The sequence below is a fragment of the Acanthopagrus latus genome, chromosome 2, assembly GCF_904848185.1.
Source record: "Acanthopagrus latus isolate v.2019 chromosome 2, fAcaLat1.1, whole genome shotgun sequence".
NCBI lineage: Eukaryota > Metazoa > Chordata > Actinopteri > Spariformes > Sparidae > Acanthopagrus > Acanthopagrus latus.
Window position 1 is genome coordinate 6,181,909 of NC_051040.1, and position 17,340 is coordinate 6,199,248.

Genomic DNA, 17,340 nt, shown 5'->3' on the forward strand with positions numbered 1-17,340 from the left:
GATAAGACCAAATAAATTTAAGAAGCTGACAGGTCATTCCACCAGAAGTGTGATGCTCAAACAACGATGCTCGACAGCCTGATGGATGGCGTGCGTTTGTTGGACCAAAAAGGACAAATAAGGTGGCTCATTTAACGCGTTTCAAACTTTTCTCCAATCCCTGCAGCCGTTAATGCGTCGAGGACACAGACACTGATGGGAGTGCCACTCGCAATAAATTCACTATTTCTTGGTTGAATCTATTCATTCATTCAGAGATGGAATAATTCATTTAGCTTGTGGATACTTTAAATACACAGTTGCACCACAGATTCTTGAAGGATATGACTAGCTGATGCCGTATAATTTTAAATCTCACGATAGACATTTTAATCATGTTTAGCTGTCATCACTCCTTTCATCAGATCAGCCTCTGTCCGGTAAGAGACAACAGATGTGTGCTCTGTGCCAGACATGTGGACAAAATACATGTTTATACTTCACACCACATTGTTAAGCAGCCCTCCAGGCAGGCTGGCGATGCTGGCTACCACGCAGGGTAAACTCTCATCTAGCTGTCTGACAGACTGTCCCTGGATTGCTGTGCTTTGTGTCAGATATCTGCCATTTGTCTGGCATTCTTTAGGCCGCCTGGCACCTAGCTGCGTTTGCTTGTCATCCTGTGAGGGATATTCCGCTCCCTTTGAGACTGTTTGTATGTTTAGCAACCTGTAATTAGTATCACCTAGTACTCGCTGCCTTTCAGGATTCAATAGTTTGTCTGGCAGTCCAATTCTGATCCATCTGAGTTTTCTCCAATTTTATCAGTGGCAGGATATCTCTGAAAGCGTCTCTTCCAATGAAAGATCACTGATATTATTTGGTAGATTTTTGGGGGTTTATGCTATCACCATTCTGACAGACAAAAAAAACATCATGTCATATATATGAATGTCAACTAGCTGGCTGGCTAACACCAGCATCCCGTTGCAACGTGCTGACCACTTGGGATTAACCAATTACAAAGAATGGGTGGGCCAAAACTTGGCAGCCAGTCTTGAGGGAGGGTGCAGCCTTACAAGCTTTACTGAGGGGATAACAGTCTCCTGGGCTCGGAGAGTAGATGAGCCACAGCAGGCACCATTTCATTAGAACTGGTTTGGATGCATGCTCGTATTCCAGGCCAGTTCTAAAACTGTTTGCTAGCTCAGAGTGGTTGTAAATTAAACGCTGACTGGCAAAATACTGCAAAGCTTAGCAATCTTTTAATACCGAGGAAGGAATTATGAGTCAGTATCTTCAGGAAGAGCAACACTGACTCTGAGTAAATACATAAAATCTGCTGATTATTGACTTGTAATTCAATTTACTGTCGCTATCACAAGCACACGCCGCTCGTCTGCACATGATTTGGTGTGGTTCGGTGGAAAGAAAATAGTTCCTACATGAAACTGCTCACAACAAGGTCCATGTATTATCTTGTGTGTTTGGGTCTTGATTTATGGAAAAAGACTTTGCTGCTGAGTTTTTCTTGTATTCTTTGGCGCTGTAAACACCAGAAGCTCAGTGCCATCTAGCGCAATTATAATCGTGAGAAGGCAGACATCTCTCCAGCCGATATCTCCAAACACATCTACATCTCTGCAACTCACACCAAAACAATGTAGATGGATAAATAGTGCTCCAAGTAAGAGGAAAAGGACTCAAAGTGTATTTTCTCTGTGATCTTTTTTCTATTAAATTGCCTTTTAAGAAGAATATTATTCATTTGTATCAATAGAAAACAACAGAAAGCTCTTTGCATGTGCGTATTACTGCCATGGCACTTTTTTTGCTATTCGTCAGATAGTTTTAAGGGGCTGAGGGGCATGAAGGTGCAGAGCTGCTGCGTTCCTTCCCACTGGCTCCATCCAGCACCTACTGCAAGCTCTACAGGCAGCTCCAACCAGCCGCCATGCACACCTACAGCTAAGTTGAACTCATTAGCCGAAGCTCACCAGAGGGGAAAAACAGCTTTTCCCCTCGCTGTGTGACTTGATGGGACAGCGGAAAATAACTCATGGGTACTAAATACTGAAATTACTGAATTTGGACCGAGTTGCCATTTCAAGCGTGAGTTTATTGACTGATCAGACAGCAGCCAGGCCCCAGCGATGGTCCAGTGTTGGTCCAAGAAGTATGTAAAAACATAAACGCTCAGAAGGGGCATAGAGATAGATTTTTCCCTTTGTGATGGTTTCTGCTCTGTTTCTTTAAAATAAAAACCTGTCATTGATCAGCAGGAAGATTCTTTGCTTCCCTGCATGGCATCCCTTGTGTTCAGTTCTGTTATTTGAGAATTTCACAACAATGGACGCACACTGTAGACACAACAGCTGGAAACCTACAGTGATGCAAACAGATCTCACATTATAAAAAGTTTCTTCATGGCATGTGTAATATTACTGTAATGCTAAAATATTATACATAGCAGGAGCGTGTAGTGACGAAACCTACGTGTAATAAGCTGATTTTTATGGGAGTGACAGCAGGTTTGCATGGATTAAAAAAAAACATACCTTCATCAACACATTCAGAGCTATACGTCAGCGATCCTAAATGATTTGATTCTGCCTTGTTTGAGCTTTCATACTGTAAAACAAAGAAACACTCCAAGCAGTGCTAATCTCATTTACTGAATGCCTAGAAGCTATTTTTTTGTCCTCAATGGCAATTCATATTGGCCCATACACATCATTAACACACGTTTGACCACAATAAAAATCACCTGCACAGAATAATCTTGTCAAAGAGAGAAGTAATGCTCCTTGGTACTCAAACATGGGGCCAATCTCTCAGCAAGAGAGCACGCAGAAGAGTCAAAAAGACTGTTCAAAAGACTGGCCCTGGGCCTATTTTTTCATATCTTAAGAATTCACACAAAGATTGATGAAAAGTGGATGCAAATGATCCTGGGAGAGGTGGGGGGATTACAGAACAAGCCCACATCAAGCTTCTCAGGGCTCTCACATCTGAAGGCCCTGATCTGCAAAAAAGGCCCGACTTCTCTGGCTGCCAGCCCTCTACACACTGAATCGTGAGCTCCATTCACTCGGTCACCGTCTCAAGGTGACCTTAGCGTCTTTGAAAAGGTTTGTTAAGGAAACAGCACTGGACGAATAATGCGGTTATTCCCATAGTCAGCCTCTGCCCATCGCATCAAAAGCAACTGGCCACTGGGTGCATCACATTGTACATGCACGTCCTGATTAGTGCTGAAAGAGTCTGACATTCCAACAAAACCTGCTTTGATTTTTCAAGGCATCTGAAACATTTCAGCCCAAAAGCAAATAATGTATAATCCTTATATATCAACTAAGTAATAAGCATACACATTATAAGTTCCAACAAGAGTGTCAGCTTTTAAAAGCAACTTTGATTTGTGTCCTCAAATGCACACACTTTGACTCAAAGGGCATTCAAGGTTAGAAATGGATAGCAAGCACTCATCTAAACAACATTTTTCTCCAGAGCGAGTTGAATGTTTTATGAGGAAAAACTGAGGAGAAACACAGGCACACAAAAAAGGTGCTCTTTGATAAAGATGCACGAGTGGAAGCGGAGCAGAAGAGGCAGCAACAAGGAAAATATATCTTTGCTCTGATAGCCAGTATCAGTCAGCCTCTGTCAACCTAATAAGAACATCATGGTCAGACTGTGATGGCTGATAGCAGGGCTGCTTGATTAAAAACAGGCTGTGTTTCACACTAGCATCGCGGCTAGCCTCTGAGGTTCATTTCCTTCCGTGGGGAGTAGGAGAAAAGCTTGACACGAACGACACGTCCAAACAACCTGTGAGAGGCAGAGAAGACAAATGAACTGGCAGTGACATTGCAGAGCTCCTTTGGGCTTTTACAAATGACTCCTCATATGCCTCCCAGTCGTGGCATATGTCTGCACCGTGTTTAATGAGTGCTTCGGATATGAGCAGAGTTCAATAACTAATGAAAGAAGAACCTTGTTCTCTTATTATAGCCCCCATGCCTGACACTAAACATTGTATAATGCATTGGAAATGGCTGCACACTGACACACACACAAAAACGAGTTCAAAAAATTCATTTCAGCGACCCAACGGTGCCTATTCCTCTTTAATGTGCGCTGGGATCATTTTCTGGGTACAGAGGCAAAAGGAGACACTTAATTAACACAGCCTACAACAACACCAATCAATAGTTTGGGTGTACGCTGAGCACCAGCAGAGTCAGGAAGCTGCCTGCCGACTGAAGGCCTTTTATGTTTTCCCCCACACTTTTGTAATTAGCTTAAAATATGAACATGAGCAAAGCCTGCCAACACGGCAACATCAAATCATTACTCACAATGCATTAAAATTCAACACCTGTCTGCCAAATGTGTGAAAGGTAAAATCAAGAGCATTTGAGGAAACTTAAATTCACCATTCAAAGCCCATTTTACGCTTTAGGAATATCAGATTAACGGTGAGCCCGACTGAATGACCATTTTGGTGAGAGATGTAATCTGTCACTTTGAGATCATGTCTTGCTTTTGACCTTCAACACATCATGCTGCTTCATATAGTCTGGGAAAATAGAAAGAGTGGTGTGTCAGCTCCCATTGGGACTCATTTATCAACCTGTTCATATGTTGCACATAGATTTGTGTTTTGAATTCAGACTCATTTATTAACCTTGTTTTTCCAAAGGTAAACGTTCATTTATCCGATGCAGCCATGGCCGGATGTAAATCAGCTTAGTGTCATATGTAACATTCAAAAGCATCTTTAAATATCCAGAGCATAATGTGGAGTGGTGCTGAAATCTACAGATCTACTGCTAATAACACAAACTGCAGAGCCTTCTCACCACTACAGCACATCAGTAAGTAATAACATTCTGATTTAACTACATTGCACAGCTCTTTGTTTAAAATATGTTCTTTACAGCTCTCAAAACTTCCAGTTGTTAGTGTTCCCTACAGTAGGAGTCTTATTTTCCACCTTGTTAAAACTGAAAATGTAAATTGCAGTTTGCAATACTAATGAATCAAGCCGACTTAAAAATCCTTCTTCAACACATACGCAATCAGCGCACATCTAAAAATATGTCATTGCACAACATATTTTGATGCCAATAAACTTAAATGAATAAATATATGAAAAAAAAATGAAACAGCTTGTGATGCTTGAGTCTTGATGTGAGGTAGTGTAGGTGGGATGATTCAATCTCGATAAACATACAGTTTGTCAAATACAAAGAAGATTATTACTTTCTTTAGAAAATACACCCTTAATGGATTTTGAATGTACCTCATATGTCTGCACCCTCTGTCCATGTGGGGGGGGGACGGTACAGTAATCAACAGGGGTGTCAGACCAGAAAGAATACCTGGAGTAGTTGAAGAGTCGGCTGTCCCACAGGCTGTGATCCCCTCTGGGTGGAGAGTGAAAGAAACACGAGTCGGAGCCGTCGAATTTGTTCAGGCCGTCCTCGACGTTCTTGGAGGCGTGGCTGTGAACGACGTCCAGCAGCACCATGATGCCCATCGAATGAGCCGTGTCGATCAGCTGCTTCAGCTCATCTGGGGTACCGTACCGACTACAGACACAAGTACAGATTAATATCAGTTCACCACAAACCAACCCCGCCCTACACTAATAATTGTAAACTCAAACATAAACCTGATCCTGTTCTCAAAATGACCCTTAAAGGAAGATTGGACCACATAACTTCTTTGTATTTCTCTTTCTGTATTAGAAAGAAACATTCAAACAAAAAACAGCGAGGGGCTAAAAACAAACCAACCTAATAGGTATGCATCACCATGAAAAGCTTGAAGTTGATTACTTATGTCAACGCAATTATTTTTCATATTAACTTTTTTTTCCATATTTCATGTTAAATGTGCAAATGGGACTATGTAATAACATCTGCACCAATTTGCATAACTGTTCAGAACGGAAATCTCAATTAAAAGAAACACAGGAAGGGAACATTTTCTTTCCAGTAGTCTGAAAGACGACCTGTAGCGTGTCCCCTTAAGAACACATTCAAGAGCGCGCGCTGAATTTATATTTTTTTAATCAGAGCCTGTGATTCAAATAACCGCAAGAATATTGAGTAGTATTTGATTTCATTCTCTCATAATCTTCATCATAGATCATTCGTCTAAAGATCAACCAGTTCAACCACGCTGTCAAGAAGACTTCCTTTTATTTGATATATTTTATATGACACCTTAACTCTTCAACAGTCCTTTACTGCTGTTTAAAAGGGTCATAAAGAAGACACTGTGGGACTCTCAGGGCTCTCCACAGAGTGACTCTATGTATGCATACAAACACATACTCCTCATATTGTTCAATAACATCCCTTCTGTCCTTCCAGCTATCATTAGATCATCTTCCTTGCAGAACAGGACACAAAGTGACAGTCCTACCCCGCTTCCCGCTACTCAATCGCTCAGGTTTTAAATGACACCGAGAGATCAATCATGGGTGAAATTACACTGTATACATTACACTTTGGATTTATACTCATAGAAGGAGGACTCTGAAAGAAGATAAATACTGAGACTGGTCCACCTTTATCTACGACTCTCCTCCACTCTCTGGATTAACAGCAAATGCATTTACAGAGAGATTATTGCCGGTGTCAGACTTCCTAACCTTTGATTTGAGGTGACGATTTATAAAAACTGTGAAGTTGCTCACTGAGTTTCATCTTCCTGATCAACCCTCCCAGTAAACACCATTTCTCCAGTCTATTTACAGTTGTATTGAAGGGCAGATGCTGCAAATCAAAGGAAAAATCATGTGAAAGACAAAGAATAACATTTATGTGGTTTGAAAGAAAAACACTAAGAGACTGCAGCTCAGCTTTTAACCAAGACCAAGAGGAGAGAGCACACTGGACCAGTTTGAGCTGGCCTGCACTGCCTTCTTATAACATTTAGAATTGATTTATTATATAAAAAGCCTTTAATGTGCTCGAAGCAAGCCACATTGCTATCTCCCTTGTATACAACTTGTCTTCAAGAACACTGTGATCATCTGCTGCTGGTTTATTGGAGGCTCCCAGCAGCAGCTAAAAGAAAACGAGGATGCAGCCCTTGTCAGTTATGCCCCAAAGCTATAGTACAGAGCACGACGTACAGTATACATATATATATATATATAAAGTCAGGATGGACAGCTCACTTAATATTTCATCCCTATCTATATCTTATAGTTCTTTAAAATTTTAAGACATTATTTACACCCTTGACACAAGGTTGAGCCTGAGCACCAAGATCGGATGCAGGCTAACACTTGTAGCTGAGCAGTAAATATTTCAACTTAGGAAAGGGTTTAAATAACGGGTTTTCAAATCAATTCAGGATCTAAGGGCTTCTGGAAACTTTGATTATGACAGACGAGCTGCACGGAGCCACATCACGTTTTTTTGGTCGTCCCCAGCTACTTCAGTTCTTTAGGAAACTGCAGCAATGCAGTTTTGCTGCAAAGTTCGCTGTGAAGCCTCAGATATGTTTTGTGGACTACCAAACTTCACATGACTGTTCCATCAGCACGGGGGTGAGTATATAATGGATTTTTATGTTCGGTCTTGAAAAACACAGGTCGAGGAGCTCAATTAGAAATGTGTATCGTGTATTGACCACTGGGAGCAACAGACGTGGGCTGAGAGGATTTACTGCATCACTTTTGTTGGCAATAAAGACAACTAAAATAAACAGTCGGCAATATCTTTCAGCGCGGTAATACGGAAGTCACGATGATTGAATATTCCCTCCCACATTATGCGACATGCACTCCGGCTCGTTTTAATCAGGCGTCTTCTTGAAATCGCTTGATTAACGCAGAGGAGTGGCAGACACTTCCACTAACAATGACAACTACAACACAGGCAGGTAATTATAGTATGCAAATACATTGAATGGCTAATGCAAACGTTTGTTCGGGGGATTATAAATAGTATTGAATGTTTGAAATTTTTCACACACATTATTATTATTTTTTGCAATTTCTTTGAAACAACAACAGCAAGTAAGTTTCAAGTTAGCTTGTTCAAAACACATACATTTCACTCTGAGATTAATAAACATTTACCTCGAAGCAGCAAAGAAACTTGTGACCTGATATCCAAAGCTTGCATAGTAGGCATGCTCCATGATAGCCATCAGCTGAATACAGTTGTAACCTGAATACAGAGGGCAGAGAGGAGAGGTGAGGAGAGGAGAGGAGAGGAGAGGAGAGGAGAGGAGAGGAGAGGAGAGGAGAGGAGAGGAGAGGAGAGGAGAGGAGAGGAGAGGAGAGGAGAGGAGAGGAGAGGAGACATTATTACATTTTAAAAAAAAAAAAAAACTTCTTCTCAGTTTCATGTGTTCAGAGATCAGATATCTGAACCAACTACATGTAACTGATGTAAGTATTTCACAGGGATTATTCTCACCGTCTTCTCATTTCTTATGATTTTTCTTACAACAACACCAGCTGCGTAGATGATTTCCCAAGCAGCTAAAAAGAAAAAGCTAATAATAATTCTTATGACGTTATCCACACGGGAAATGCAAGTTGTTTCAGAATTCTTATAAACACTGACAGCATTATCTGAGAAGTCTCTGCTGTTCCGGATTAATTTAGCTCAACAAACATCTGGAAACATTACGTCTGAATAGTATTTGACCCGTGTCAGTCATGCTGCATATATGAGCTCCAGGCATTTCCTTTCTGACACAAGCCTGGGTATCATAAAGACAAGTTGTGGCTACAGGGAAACACCAGCTATCAGAGTCAGGAGGTCATGTACAACATTTCAAAACGACCTACGAGAACTGCTTCTATGAATAAGAGAACAACAGGCTTTTAAACTGCCACTGAGCACTCCAGAGGGAGGCCCTGCGGTTTTTCACTGTTGTGTGGAGGAGAGTTATTTATTTATATCGCAGCTTCTTTTCAGGCTGGAGTGAGAGAAAAAAAAAGTTGGCTTCTGAAGGATTGTGACAAAGCACTGGGGTGAGAGGAAGTCTCTCTTTTTATATATATATATTTTTATATATATATTTTTATATATATATATATATATATATATATATATATATATATATATATATATATATATATATATATATATATATATATATATATATATATATATATATATATATATATATATATATATATATATATATATATATATATATATATATATATATATGTGTGTGTGTGTGTGTGTGTGTGTGTGTGTGTGTGTGTGTGTGTGTGTGTGTGTGTGTACTCTCTCCACAGTCAAGAAAATGAAATGGCAGGCAAAGGCAGCTGTCACTAGAGACGGTGGAGTTTAGCCTCCCGGAGAATCCTATTGTGCAGATTCCCTCAGCTGCTGCAGGTAGATTCTTTGACAGCATTTACTCTGGCAGTTTCCTTTCCCACTAAGCAGGATGACACAACCAAGGAAACAGCATTTATCAGATTGCTCCTGGTTTGCTGTGCCAGTCATATCTGTACCTTTTTCATAATGTCAGTGCAGCAGTGTGTATTTGAATGCAAAATAATGCCACGTCTCATATGAAGGGATTTACAAACCAACGCGGGGATCTGTTCTGTGAGGTTCAAGACACAACTTGAAGCTAGCTCTTTATCGTAGGGTATAATGAAAATTAACAAATCATCAGAGCTAATGAGTCTCATGTGTAATCAGAAGATGTAAAACACTGTTCACAGGTGAAAGCATAGTGATGATTCTTTGAGTCTAATCATAATTACAGTTTCAATCAAGCAGCAACGTGGACGCCATCCAGCAGCAGCGAAATTAAGGAGTGATGGGAAAAAAGGGTTGTCTTTCTCGATTTTGTCCACAAAATAAAGTTTTTTACAAAAATAAAAACGTGATCAATAGCGAGTTAAGAGCACAAAAACATCTGACAGCACCACCATCTGGAAATGGGTTCTTACGATTTAAGCTGTTTCAGATGATCATTTTCCATCATGGCAACAGACCATTTAGAAATATGAAATAATGATAATCTAAGGCAAACAAAAATTTAAAAATACAATTTGTGGTTTACCGACAGTCAGGCTGACATTTGCCATCAATAAAGTTGTGCTGCTAATATAGCTAAAAGATACGCCTCCACTGTTATCCACAAGTTTCCCTTTATGTGATAATTAATTCATATTATGAATTGTTTTTTTCTTTTCTGTGCAAACCATTTCTAAAGCATTAATTTACTGCTTTTTACTGACAAATACTGTCTTAGATATGAAGGAAAATGTTTATTTCATACAGAAGTCAAATATAGAAAAATCACAGCTCTGTTTATAAATACTGAAATACAACTAAGGCTGTGCAGTGAGAATAACTTATCGGCCCACAGATATCATAAATCTTTTACCAATACAAGTTGACACCTGTCACGATGTTAAATAAATAAATTGCCTGAATCCTCCGTAATTAAACTGAGAATAGCTGCAACAGCCAGTGACATATAACCAGAGGTTCAACCAATCAATCAGCCCGCAGTCAAGTCAAGACGCCTAAAATCTCTAAGGGTTAGACTGAATTAATCAGAACAAACAAGTCAGAGGTGAGTCAGGATAGATGGTGAGTGAAATATAATGCTGTATAAAGATACCCACTGTTAAATGTTATTTGTTTCACTGAGTGATACGATGTGCAGGACGACTTGCTCATGATTGGCCGCCTGAGTCAAGATCATGGAAACGGAAACAAGTAGTCAGTTTTGGAGCCATAACTGCTGTGTGGTGTGTGAACTGTGCTGCGGAGCCTGCTCTACAAGACACTGCCCAACGGTCAGTGATCCCTTCAGGTCATGCCAGTAAACAGGATGTTGACTTGCTGATTTGGTTTTGTGCAGAGGGAGTGAGACCGGGTCCGTAACTGAAAACGCAGCTACTGGGGGAGCAGCCGCACTGGAAGCAGCGTTGCATGTCTGCCGGGTCACGGACCGGTGTAGACAGAGATGGCACACGACATTGGCAGGTATCAAACGATGGCTGACGAACCCCTTAATTATTGTTTTTCCATCCCACTTTGTTGGCTCTGCTTTGGTGTGTAGAGAGGCATGTACAAACATAAACTTAATGCTTCATTTCCTCGCTGCTCTTGGCTGGAGAAGATACAAAATGTTCTCGAGTTGAGTCAACAAAAGCCCTGACTGACACTCGGATGAAGAGGATCACAGCCGGATGATTGCTGCGCACCACTTAAAGACCTGAGGAGCTGACAAAATAAGATCGAGGCCAGAAGGGAAGAGAATAATCTGATGGAGATAATGCGGTCTCATGTCTTACCCAGGTCTTTGATACGAGGCAGCACATTGGTTGTGAAGTTGGTGTACGAGGCGATGGTACTCTCAGGTGAAGCAATGCCCACGTGGGCCTCGTATATTCTCAGACTCGTGGGCTTCTTTGGCCGAGGATGGATTTGCTGGAGAGGAAACCAGAATTGGACAGAAAATCATCATCTTTCCCTCAAAACTGCTAAAAATACAGTAGGTGAGTAATTATGAGGACACAGTGTGGGTTTTCTGGGTCTCTGCGCACCGATATCTTACCACAGAGGCTGATAATGGTTCTGCACATGTTAAATATTAAACGATCTATGATTCACAGTGTCTGTGTTACACAACGGGAGAGAGGGATTTGCTATATACATAGAACCAATTTCCTGATGGCTGCCCACCAGGCTCTGTGAACCCACTATTTGAAGTACATGATTGAGCCACTTGTAAATAAAGCGAATATACTGCCAGTAAAGAGGGCTCCGCTAATTAAAATGGTGCCAAATAACAAGCGATAAAGAAAAGCAAGGTGGTCTTTAATAGCCTCTTATTGTTTTGCTTGTGCACACTCGTGGCCAAGGACATCAAGTGGCATTGAGACACATTCAGACCCTCTCAAATCAGCTGCGCCAAGCACCCACATTAAGAGAGGCCAGAAACACCTGTGGATATGAGATTTCAGGCCGAATTTAAATGGATGTACTCTGTTTCTCACTACAAGAAATCAAAGCAGGGCCAGAACGTGAGAGGCTGCTGACACTGAGCAAACCCAACATAGTCATTCTAGTGGCACAGCACAAGAGATTAGCTAGATTTTTATAAATAAACAATGTTTTCTTTTTTATATATATATATATATAAATATAAACACACGGATGTTTTGTTTTGTTTTCTTAAATGGATCACATCTGCTCAAACTGTTTTTCACTTCAAATTATACCTTCCCAGGCATCCTGCTGCAAAAAGACAAAGATCACCTCCATTTGCAGTAAATAAGTTCCTGCGGCAGTATTGAAAACTCAGAATAGGAAGAAAAGTTCGAAAAATAAAGTGTCTCTGAATGCTTACGCTGCTCTGATGTTTACCAAATCCAGTTTTCAGACAGGTTTGAGCGAACAGACTTCCACCTGTTGTTTAGCGCACAGTATGTCATTTCTGGAACATGTTATGTTGAGTTATGTTCAAACAGTCTCGTTTGCCAAATTCTTTCCTGACACTCTGACTCTATCCCAGAAGTTAGCGCGACCAAATGCAGCACACGGTTACGTTGAACAAAATTAAAGACCTTCGTTTGAACATTGTTGGAAACTCTCAGGATGCTGCAAGAATGCAACTCGACAAAACATACAACACATGTCTATTCGTCTTTAGACATGGTAATGCAGAGCTGTTATATATTACATTCTTAAAGTGAAACTCTCGCTGAAATGCAACCTAGGGACTTTTTGTGAATGTACATGAGTCAAACGTTGGTTTAGAAGCATAATTACAGCGAAAGCGCCACTTTTAAGATTGACTGATTCAATGGAATGCTATAGATATTTCTGTGATAGCAACAAAATCACTATTTTTAAGAAGGCTCGACACAACATGAAACTTTGCTTGTAGTATCACCAGGGTCTCTACACATGAACACGAGCATTGAGAACATTGTTTGTGTACACAGAGTTTACCAGAAAAAAAAGGTTTTGAACAACTCAATTTAGCAGTTGCTTTTCTGCTCGCCGCCATCCCACCAGTTGAGAAGTATCGATTTCCGAATGCAACGTAGCACGCAGGACAGTTAAGGTGGAACGCTCCTAAAGCTTAGTTCCATATAAATGCACGGATAATTTGCTGTTTTGTCGTTAGCGGAAAAAAACAACATTGAAGTTGAAGATGAAGTTGAAAAAGGAGCCTCATACAAGAAACACTACTAAAATCAACAGCCAAAAAAAAGTCACGTGAGATCTTGCGCGGATAGTTGTTGCTGGAAGACAGTAGCATTCCACCTTAACTCTCCAAGCAGAAAAACAACTGCTAACGTGAGTTGTTCAAAAACTGTACACAAACAATGTTCTCAATGCTGGTGTTCATGTGTAGAGACCCTGGTGATACTACGAGCAAAGTTTCATGTTGTGTCGAGCCTTCTTAGTGTTTTAAAAATAGCGATGTTGAGGCTTTCATAGAAATGCCCCTAGCACTCCACTGAAAATGAGTTTGACCCGAAAATAAAAATACGGTCAATTTTAAAAGTGGCACATTCTTTGTAATTATGCTTTTAAACGAACGTTTGACTCGGGTACATTCACAAAAAGACCCTAGGTTGCATTTTGGCAAGAGTTTCCCTTTAAATAAATCCACAAATAAAAACACTCAAAAGCTCAAATAAAAACCCATTACAATAACAACTCACAATGTACGGCAGAGGGGGATCCCAGTGAACCCACTCGTAGATGACAGATTTCTCCTCCCTGGTCACATATTTGGCCCAGGGCGAGATCCGGTACAGCCGCTCACCCTCTTTGGTGTGAACAACCACCTGGGAAAATGAGACAAATTACTGTTATGTTATAGCAAGGGCACTTAAACAATGACATACAGAGGGGACATTCACGAGACACGAGAGGCATTTTACATAAGCTGAGAGGACGTGCCCTCCACATCTAATAAAGGGACAAAGGATACGGACCACACGATTCACATTGTAGCATTTATGAAAATATTGACTAAAAAGGAAGGTGTAATAAAGGAGAGTAGTAAATGAACAAAAGTAAAAATGGAAAAGTGCTACAAAAGTGAAAACATAATTGCAAAATAGGAGAAAGAAAAATCTGCCAGAAAAACAATCCTCTTGTTTATGAGGTCTGTTCACAAATCATCGGAGGCTTCACGGTCCTCTGTGACTCCTGCAGGTTTCTGTCCGTGGATGTATGCCATTTTAAAGTCAGCATTTATTTACATCTTCCAGCCATGAAATGCTAACATCATAAAACAGTGCTGTTACTCCTCGTCCATTACACAAAAAAGATGGTGCAGATTGTTCGACCAATAAACCAAACATTTTTCAATGTGTCAACAGGAAAGCCGCCCGTCTCACAGAAGCAGCTCCCTGCGCTCCAATGTAAATCTCTCAGCTTTGAGACGATAATAGCGGGACGCCGGACGCACTAAAGACGTAATATGGTGTGGAGGACAAAAAGCTCCAGTATTGACCAGAATATGTGTTGTGGTGAATCTGGGTTCAATGGTAATTATCCTGTGTTTTATTTCTGCGACTCCTCTGTTGGTTTTAACACAGCCGCTCACTGGCCCGTCTTGAGAGGAGAGCAATTTAGAAAAATAGGAAATCTAAATCATTATCCTTGGCCTCTCTTCTATTATGTCTGCAAATGGGGACTGGAAGGGGGTCAAATAAGTATAGTTTGGAAATCTAACTAACAAGTTACTTTGCCTCCATCAGTCAAATAAGAAAGGAGAAAGCCAGCGTGAGAGTTGGACAAACCCACTAAGAAATCGATCCTGTAGTGTTACCCGCAGTATGTGTTCACCCTGTTTTGCTCCCTGCAGAAACAGGCATTAGAACCCAACTAATTCTGGCTACTGTTGCGAAGTAATGACTGTTCCAATGCCACCTGCCTGCATGCCGTTGGCCAGACCCCCCTCTGGGGTTTTTTCATTATGGCCAGGCCACCTGGGGGTTAGCTGCCTGGCTCCCCTTATGACATGCTTCACAGTTTATGGGATTAGGAAAAGATAGTTGGATAAATGGACTGGCATAAAGCCTGACAGAGCGGTGGTCCTTCAGACAAATTGGCCAGCATTAGGCACATTAAAGAAAAATCAGACTGCTGGGCAGGCTTAGGGGGTGCATGGACAGGAAAAACAACTAAGAGCCAAGCAATATGCGAGAAGTTAGGTGTGGATGAAAAAGTGGGTGTTTGATCGCACTTTGGTTCACTTCTATAAAGTCTTACATATTCTCCACACTAAAAGCATACACTGTAGCCACAAAAGGACACTGCTTGTTTATGGAGACAAATTGGGCCTTGAACAAAGGGGATGGAAGGGCAAGCTGCTCTACACGAGAGTGATTGGAGCTAGGCTTGAGCTTCCACGAGGGAGTGCTGTGGAACTAATTCTAAAGTGGAGCTCACAGCAAGACAGCCATTCACAGGCAGCGGGGGTGCACAAGGAAAGGCCAGGTGCCAGCGTTTCCATCTGCTTCTTATCGTCCTTAGACTGACCTCCACTGACAATGGGAGCTGGGCAGCCTGTCCAGGGCGCAGGAGTGTGCCAGCGATGACCCGGTCCCAAGGAGAGTGGCTCCACGATGCCATCCATTCCACGTCTGGCATCTCATTTCAGGATTATTTCTCATCCACGCCGTTTGCTTGGGAGACAATGCATAATGGCGGGTGCGTCTTTTGCATTTAACCCTGATGAATTATTTACTAGAGCTAAAAACCAATCATCTACACCCACCGCAAGCTGTGTTATGCACAGACAAACGCGGCACATGTCCTGAGGGATACCTACCTGCAGACGGGAGCCCGAATAAAAGCCATCAGTCGGCGCTCTTCAGGTGTATCTACTCTACCCACAGTCCAGATTGTGTACATACAGTAATCTCCCGTCTGCGCGCTGTGAGCATGGCATGTTGTTGATGGCAACATGCCAGCTTTTCACTTGGTTCATAAGACACCACACATGACAGGGGATCTCCCCGGTACATTACAGCGACAAGTCCTCGCACCACCGTGGCAAGACGACACCTACAGAGGGCGTGAAAATAGGTATGAAGATGTTCTGTTGTCTACCTTGAGTTTGGTGTTATGATCCACAGCTGGAGACTTGTCATGCCTGGGCGGGAGAATCAGTTCCCACTTGCCAAAGTCTTTCTTGGTGTAGGGGTGGGAGAATTTGTCCCAGCTATCTATAGGAGAAGCAAACACATCAAATTAATTGGTTTACAACACAAAGCCAAACATCAATTCTGATTAGCCGTATCCAATGTCAGTAGCTTCCTGTCTTGCTGGGAGGGTTGGGCTTTAGCCTTGATGTTTAAATATAATTTAAGTGGAGCACATCTTAACACTCCTCCTAATGCACATGTGCTGCTTTTCAGTTTTGTGGCTGATGGTGACCAAATACCTTTTTTTTTTTTAAATATAAGCCATACATAAAAATATGATCTATTCAAGAGTGGACTCTGTTTACTGCTTAATACACTACAGGAGGCTGTACTGGACCAACCACCTCAGGGGGGAACTAAATCCTGCTAGGTGGAACAAACTGTAATCTGCACTACTGTCTGTTCAAAAATAAATGAAAAGAATCCTCGCATTTGGCATTTGTTGCTTTTGTTTCCCATTGCACCAAACTCATATCCAACCGTGACCTCAAAGCCAAGGCACGTACTGAGCTGAAGCTTCTGCGTACCGCTGCACCCCGAGGTATGACGTATAGCTTGCGTTTGTAGTTAGCACCTACATTACTGTACACCTGACAAACTGTGACAGACCTGGGATTTGTACAAAAGGACTGTGTCACTTTGACTCTGGGTAATTTGTGACATCATTTCTGACACATTCAGCAGGCTGATGCAGAATTAAAATCAGCATTAGTTGCAGTCCTGTTTAAGATTGTTCACAATGAGCTCCCACTTAACTAAAATAGTAAAATCCTGCTTTTACATTAAACGCTTGACTTTGAAGTCAAAGCTGGTATCTGACAACCTGCGAATAAGACTCATTCTTTTTTTGAACCTTTAAAGCCTGTATAAGTGAAATTCAAATGTGATAATTGCTTCTTATAATTCATCTTGATGTATTTATTTATTGTTTTTAGTGTTAAGTTGCCAAAGTCCGAAATGTTTAACTCCAACCACAGGGGCTTTAATTAGTTTGGATTGCATATCAAACACTTAACAGTTTCATTCTTCCTTGTTACAGCAGTGTGTTGCCACTTTGCTCTGCACCAACAGCAGTCTGAGCTCATTTTCACCACTGTGGATTTACTCTATTTCAATATCCTCCTTGTGGTCACAGGGCCTCTTTATTTGTCTAATTTCTGCTCTCC

General features: G+C 41.3%; 1 protein-coding gene across 1 annotated transcript in view; it reads right to left on the reverse strand.

Annotated features, from left to right (window-relative positions):
- Positions 1-17,340, reverse strand: part of gbe1b (glucan (1,4-alpha-), branching enzyme 1b) — an 88,032-nt gene that overhangs the window by 57,850 nt on the left and 12,842 nt on the right. Inside the window, exons 3-7 of the mRNA XM_037082087.1 lie at positions 16,080-16,195; positions 13,676-13,801; positions 11,291-11,426; positions 8,087-8,177; positions 5,367-5,576 (exon numbers count right to left, since the gene is read on the reverse strand). Of these exons, the coding sequence (XP_036937982.1) occupies positions 5,367-5,576; positions 8,087-8,177; positions 11,291-11,426; positions 13,676-13,801; positions 16,080-16,195 (679 nt within the window). The remainder of the gene's footprint in view (positions 1-5,366; positions 5,577-8,086; positions 8,178-11,290; positions 11,427-13,675; positions 13,802-16,079; positions 16,196-17,340) is intronic.